Here is a 7,926-nt window from a genome sequence, read left to right as displayed (position 1 = left end):
TAAAATGAAGGTCCTCCCTGGTGGTGCAATGGACAGCACTATGAAGCTAGCTGCAACCACTGCAGCACAGTTTGAATCCCAGCCAGGGAGGGGACCCACATGGTGTGGCAGATGTCTCCTGACCCACTTGCTGCTGAAATACACCCCTCAGCAGTGTATTTCAGTAGATCTGCCTGTTCTGCTTCCTGCTGTCTCTGTTGACTCCTCTTACCCCCTGCACCTCTGGCCTGTACTCAGATCTGTATGCATAAATAAATCTTTTTTTTAAAGTATAAAATGAATATTGTTTATTTGGACAAGCAAGATTTACATTTTTTTCATTATACCCAGATACTTTTGTACCACCCAAATACCCTTGTTTATTTGTTCACTTAATTCATGCATCAATGTCCTAATTCACTATGGACAAATTAATTCAATCGTAAAACAACTGAGCTTTTGAAAAGAGAAAAATTTGTTTTACTTTTTCTCACCAAACTAACACATGCACCCATGAGGTAGAGACACCCTCCTGGTTTAGAAGCAAACCTTAATTTTTTCATGATCATGTAACTTTGAGAAATTTAACATTATGGACTTTAAGAAAATGCACATTGCTCATTTCAGGCAACTCACAGCCCCAGAACACTGTGGATGAAGATGAAGAGCCTTGCTCTAGATAGCCAACATTTTGGGGTTTGTATAAATTGTCAGCTTCAGAATTTCTCTGTAGTAAAGAGAAATTAAACATGCACCATTTGATAAGATATGAATACCAGAGTCAAATGAATGGTGCTTGTAAATATGTAATAATTTAGCCTTCTGATAATTTTCAACAATACCAATGTTCAATGAAGAACTCTCAAATCACTTGTTCTCATTTTCTCTTTTTCTATCCTATTCTTCATCTCTTTCATCCCTTCTCTCCCTTTCTGTCTCTTTTTCCTCCCCTTCACAACTACCCTTTAGAATTAGGTTTTCTGGAGCAAATGTGCTCCACCTACTGGTTCTTTTAAAAAATTCATATTAAACAACCCAAAGGCCCAAAAAATAGATGATTAGATCAAGATGTGGTATATATACACAATGGCATACTATTCAGCAATCAAAAACTAAACTCATGCCATCCACAGCAATATGGGTGGAGCTAGAATTCTGAAATTATGCTCAGTGAAATAAGTCAGAAGGAAAAAGAAAAATATCAGATGGTTTCACTCACAGGAGGAATATAGGGGAACCAAATAAGGGATCGGGGAAAAACAATAACAATTAAAATAAAACAAAATTGGCAAGCAACTATAAATTGGAGACGTTCTGCAGGGGAGAGGGAGGGGGAGGTGTCAAAACAGGGGAGGGAAGAGCACCAGGGACGATGTGATATACATTAGTGAGCTGGTGGTGGGAATTCCATGGGGACTACACCTGAGAGGAGAAAGCAAATATTGTACAAAAATGAACAATGATGTAAAACATATAAAATAAATATAGTTAAAATAATAACTAAGAAATAAAAATAAAAATTTCATGTTTAAATACAATTTGAAGAACTAGGTAAAATTTCTGATTCCTTAATGGAAATAATTTTATTTTCATACCTAGATCTTAGTAGTACCTGTTAATTTACAGACTAAGATAATTGTTCTAAAAATTAAACTTAATTCCCAGTTTATCATCATATTTCATAGAGCGTATCTTATTTTAGTGGTTTCTCATCTTTAGAAACATAGCTAATATGTTTTAACCCATGTGCCAATCACACCAAACTTGTTCCTTTCCCTTTCCTTCTTCTCTGTTCCATTTGTTCAGTGACCTGTTTCTTGACTTCCCTCCCTGACACACCTCTTCCCCTCTACTCATTCCTGTCCCCATTTGTGTCTTTGACTCTATTTTCTAATTACAGTTCACAAACTTCCTTGGAAGGTGCATCTTCCACATTTTCAATTACTTTTATTTAATTAGTCGGTGCACATGATGTCGCTACATTGATCATCTTTCCTGAATTTTAGCCTTATATCCCTAAGTACTGGTATCAATGACTTGCAAGCTGTCCAGCTAATTAAAACTAGTCTCACAAGTGAGATAGAAAAAGGCACAAAATGCTAAAATAAACTATTATATTATTTTAAAAAAAAACTACTCTCTTTTTTCTTAATAGCATTTAAGCTGTTCTAATCTTCTATTGCTCTTTCACAAACTTGCCTGAATGAGTAAGGTACAACAGCAACCATTGTGTTATGCTCACAGATCAGTGAGTCAAGACAGGAGGGACAGGTTGCCTCTGCTCCACTGGCCAGAGCTTCAGCTGAGTAGGCTGCCTTTTGCTATACAAAAGATAGTCTATTTCCCTCACATACTCAAACAGTGGGGAGATGGAAGTAAAAGGAAAGGTAGGAACTCAGTCTTTGCTTCCTAGAAATATTCATAATATTTTTAAGTACTACTCTCATGTTGAAGCATATAGAAGACCCAGAATAAAAAGAACTTTCAGCAGAAGCTAGAAATTTCATTTGTAGTGACATCGATATTTTAAACATTATTTGAGGACATAATAGTTAAGCAACAACTTGAACTGAGAAATTGATTCATTAGGGTAAAATTTTGCCTATTATATTCATGGTTAGAAAAATATCAAGGAGCAGGCATGAAATATTCTAAAAGCCTCAGACTACTCACCAAATCAGAAAATGGAATCAACTTTGACTCTACCTTAGCAGAGGCAGATCACTATGAAGTTTTACTTACAGATGCATTATACATTTGCTCTTAAATTCGAGAGTGCTCAACTGGCCCAACAACATTTGTGAACTTTAGTTTGATAACTCCCTAACAGTTCCATAAACAAATGCACCAATGACAGTTAGTTACAATTCTAAATAACTACAAAGCCAGTTTACATTCTATGTGAGTGTATTTGTGTCAACACATTGAAACAATGATGGGTTAGATAATGTCATTTTATGTTCAAACATGCTTTGAGACATGGAAGGGGATTAATACTAATGAGTACATTTAGCTTCTAGAATCAAAACACAGTGATCGGAGATGGAATGTAGTTTAATTATCTTGTTATGCTGGTATATGCTAGTGTGTTAAACAACTGTAGGAACAGGTCTGTGAGGTTTTACATTGTATAACCTGTGACTTGGTTTCAGGTGACAACATAAAGGGATTTGTCAAGTCACTTGTAAACGTATAAGCTTCATTGCCTTAAATGTACGAGATTTATTATGAAGTAGCAAATACCTGGGTTTCTTTGGGAGGAAGGATCAAACTTTTAAATGTGGGATTCAAATACTTAATTCTTGTGGCCAGAAAAATACAACTTTGAAAACTATTTTTTAATTTGCTATTTTTTACTGAAGTAACATTTCATTATAACATATGTAAATTTCAGATGTTCACCACTGAAAATCAACGTATGTATATGTTCCCCTAAATGCATTGCTAAAAGTCCAAATCATTCCTTCACATAAACAACAAATAATTGGATTTTTTTTTTTAAAGATTTATTTATTTACGTACACAGAACTGGGGTACAGGCCAGAGGTGCAGGGACAGTGAGAGGATTCACCAGAGACAGAGTGGGGAGCAGAACAGGCAGATCCATGAGGTACACTGCTGAGGGGAGCAGCGGGCGGGTCAGGAGAGGTCTGCCACACCATGTGGTCACCTCCCAGGCGGGAATCGAACTCATGCGGAAGCGGCTTTAGATTCTCAGTGCTGTGCTTTAACCCGCTGCGCCACCAGGGAGGGCCCATAATTGGATTTTTAAGAGATGTATATTGGAAACATCTTTCTACACAAACTAAGAATAAGAGAGTTATGTAGAAAACCAATATAATGGGACTTCAAGACAAGAAGGGGGGGGGGTCCCATAAGAGGCGACTCACGACAAATTCAGACCCTCTATACTTAGATATTTTCCCTGTCATATAGATACATTTCTTAGAAAGGTGGTTTCTAATAAAACTTCTAATTCTGAGTAATGCTCCCAATTTTAACTTTTCAAGGTAGGCAAGTGACTGGTCAAATTTGCTCATGATTAACTTGATATAATCCACATGGGAAAGTGGACTGTCTGACATCTCACAGAGGACTATCCTACACCCCACTGGCCCGAAACACAACTGAACAGGCTAGCAGATCCATAAGATAAGGCACTTTTAATTTGAGTATGGAATTGAAGTTTACTTGGACATTTGTTCCTTTGGGACCAACAATAGGCTGCCCCAGTGCCAAAGTAACAGGCCAATGATTTTGAATTGAAGGCAAATGAAAAACAGAGAATCAAGTTTTGCCCACCCAATGATCTACTTCCCTAAAGCCCAGAAATAAATCTTTCCTCTTTCCTGGAGGTAAGAAAAAAACCTAGTACCACAGTCCAGGATATAGGAGGTCTTGTTTTCATATGTAAATACACCTTGTAAAACATTTTTTTAAAGACTTATTTATTTATGCATACAGAACTTGGTTATGGGCCAGAGGTGCAGGGGCCGTGAGAGGATTCTTCAGAGACAAAGTGGGGAGCAAACAGGCAGATGGACAAAGTACACTGCTGAGGGGAGCAGTGGGCAGGTCAGGAGAGGTCTTCTGTGCCATGTGGATCACCTCTGGGCTAGGGATCGAACTCGCAGTGAAGCAGCTGTTGGCTAGCTTACAGTGCTGTGTCCTAACCCGTTGTACCACCAAAAAGGGCCTAAAACTCCTTTTTAAAGGAATTTTTAAATGATACCCTTCCTTGTACTGTATTTCCCTCCCAAATGTATCATTCCTCCCCTGAAATAAATTTGCTATACTGACCAGATCATGGTTCATAGTCTATGGGTCTCCGTGGTTTCGTAATTAAATGTCTCTTCTCTTTTTAATTTGTGGCAATTATTTTCAGTTTGAAATATCCAGAACGGTAGATAAGGATTAGTTTCTTCCCCAACAGTTCCTGTATGCCTATATTAATTTTTTATTCATTTGTCTTTATTGAAGAATAGATCACATACACAATAAAACTGCATGATTTTAAGTGCAAATTCAATGAGTTTTGAAGTTTATAGTAATATTCTTTTGTTCCCTTTCATAATCAATCTCCAGCCCCAGCCCCTAGCAGTCACTGTTTAAGTTTTTATTACTTTAGTTTGTCATAGTGCTCTTTTGCATCAGCTTCATCCAATAGGCGTAAAGCTTCTGATATTCATCCATGTTATTTTATTTCTCAATAGCTATATTTTAACATATGTATTCATTCATGTGTTGATGGGTATTTGTGTTGTTTCTAATTTGAAGCTGTTGTGAATAAAGCTGTTATGAAAATTTGACTACAAAATTAAAATTTTTATTTTGCTTGTATAAAATACCTAGGAACGAAGAACTACAGTTTTAGTATCAAGAAATATTTGTCTTTCCAATATCAAGAACTCTTAAAAAAGTCAAAATCAAAACTAGAAACATCAAAACTAGTCATACTTCATAATATCATTTATTAATGGGTTTGCTGTAAGACAAGTCAAGAATTCACACATTTTCCAGTCCTAAAGAGTCATTCACAGTCATATACATTCAACATTTCCCAAGATCATATTTAGTAATATGTAGAAAGATATTACTACTTAAACTTCAATATGTTATGAATAAAATACATTATTACGTAAATAAGGAAGTCATACTAAGAATTCTGCTTTGATTCTGTCTTAAGAGCAGAGTTGCAGAATCTATAATTTAAAAAAAGGTCAATTTTAATTAGACTACCTTACAAAGAAGTATGTTTATAAAATGTTTTCACAGTAATTTATCCGCTTAAAAAAGGAAAATGCTTCTCATTTCCTCATTTCCCAAATGAGAAACATTTTTTAAATTCACAAATCCCAGGATTGTTCTCAATCTAAATTTCCAAGTAGAAATGTCTAGAATAGAAAAATTTAAATATCAGAATCAAAGTTACAAGCTTTCACAATCAAAAGAGTAAAGACTATCATAACAAATAGTCCTACAAAAATCAGAAAAACAACTTAAATATCCCTTATTTAAACAACAATGTCACTTTAGAGTTAACAACCACAAGTAATGACTGAATCCTAACACAAGCTATGATTAAGGAAATTTCAAGTGTTCCATCATTATAAAAATGAGTATTTCACAACATAGAACCTCTGGAGAAAGATATATATAAAGATTACAATTAAAGAAACTTTAGTAATGTAGTTTATAAAGTAAAACTTTTACCATCAAGTTGCTTTTTAAAATTACTAAATTCCAACCTCATTCAGTAATAAAAATAAAATTTACCCCCCCACCCTGCAAACTTTTGTGGCAGCAATGAAAAGTTTAAAAAACATACATGAAGCAAAAAAATAAAATGTTTCCTGATGCAAAGAATATTTTAGAGTTCTTAACTTAATACCTGGAAACTCAATGTCTTATTTTGTAAACAATTTATACAATTCTAAAAATATAAATGATTTTTATATCAACCAGTTTACCCTGACAACTTGCCACCTCACCACATATGGGAACTTAACAGTGCTTAAACACATCTCAGTACTTGCCAGGAGAAGCAGGCCCCAGTGTGAAGGCTGGAATTCAAAGGCACAAGTAACTAAGTGCCACACAGTGGCGACCAGTGGAAAGGGAGCACACATTCTGTGTCCTCTGGGCCCCAGGTAGGTCACTCTGGCTGCTTCAACGTACCCAGTCCCTTGGATGGCGCAAAACTTCGAGGATTTCAGCTTCTTTGGAGTTCTCTGAGGGGGAATGCATGTACTCCCATCTATACAGGTGCAAAACAGAAGCAAAAATGGAACAATAAAATAATCAACACACATAGCTGTTAAGTGAAAAAAAAAAAAAAAAAACCTCTAAGCATAAAAAATGTCTTAGGGCTTCCCTGGAAATCTAGGGGTTAAGTCTCAACACCACTATCCCTGTAGCCTGAGTTTGGTCTCAACCAAGTAGTTAACCCACATATGACACAGCAGATCTCTCCTGTCTCACCTGCCGTTCCTCTCAGCAGTATATTCAGTAGATCTGTCTGTTCTGCTCCCCACTCTGTGTCTGGTGAATCTATCCTCTCACCCTCTGCTCCTCTAGCCTAGACCCCTAGTCCTTAGTAACAACAGAAACTCAGATGACTCGTGGGCAAACACTTTTAGATTAATACTCAAGCATTTATTTTAATATGCTACTTTCTATGTATGATAATAATATTGTTTTGCAAACTAAACATTCCCTTTGATTCTGACTGCAGAACTGGGGTGGGGTGGAAGAATGAGAACACAAGGCTGGGGTCCAGTGGATATGTTGGAAGTTTATGGGTATTTTGGCAGTGGGTGTGGTAACAAATCTGAAGAGGTATGAACCTGTACTACTAAAACAAATACAGTATAAACCAACCTTACTTGAATTAAAAAGAAACAAACAATATTGCCTTTTTAAATAAATTCTCTCTGAAAAAAAAATCAGTATAGATTTTAAATACAAGCTATCTTAGATAGTATACAAATATAAATAATAACCTTTTAAAAATGTAAAACCATTAGCTCAGAGGCTATTCAAAAACTGACTACAAGTGGACTTGGAATTGTTTCTGCAGCCTAAAATCTGTAGGCCCCAATGTCTAATAAGAAGTGGACTGGCCTATGTTAACACTATTCATCTGAACAAAGGACTGGTTTGCAATCCACCCTCATCGGTAGCTTGGGAGATCATTATAATCAGGGGTCAGCAGCCATCTGGAGAGGCTACCAGAGGCCTTAAGAATTCTCCTTTATGTTTTATTCACATCTCACCTCTTAGGGTAGCAGAAACACAAGAGTGGAAGCTTCTAGCCAAGCAGAGGCACTGCCCCAACAAGCCAATCCCATTCTGAAGACACTGACAAGCACTGAGGCTCTGCTCTCCCTCAGTGAGAGAGCATGATCCGAGGGATCTCCCATGCCACCTGCTAGTCCATTTTTTTTT

The 7,926-nt window shown here is 36.5% G+C and overlaps 1 protein-coding gene across 1 annotated transcript in view; it reads right to left on the bottom strand.

The window, feature by feature from the left end:
- Positions 1 to 5,432: 5,432 nt before the first annotated feature.
- CPOX (coproporphyrinogen oxidase) overlaps positions 5,433 to 7,926 on the bottom strand; it is a 12,845-nt gene continuing 10,351 nt past the window's right edge. The window contains exon 7 of the mRNA XM_004675264.2: positions 5,433 to 6,736. Coding sequence (XP_004675321.1) covers positions 6,649 to 6,736 — 88 coding nt within the window. The 3' untranslated portion in view covers positions 5,433 to 6,648. The remainder of the gene's footprint in view (positions 6,737 to 7,926) is intronic.

The sequence above is a fragment of the Condylura cristata genome, unplaced genomic scaffold, assembly GCF_000260355.1.
Source record: "Condylura cristata isolate star-nosed mole 26May11 unplaced genomic scaffold, ConCri1.0 scaffold00003, whole genome shotgun sequence".
NCBI classification, from domain to species: Eukaryota; Metazoa; Chordata; class Mammalia; order Eulipotyphla; family Talpidae; genus Condylura; species Condylura cristata.
Note: the sequence above shows the minus strand (reverse complement) of the source record. Positions and strands in the feature narration are given on the sequence as shown.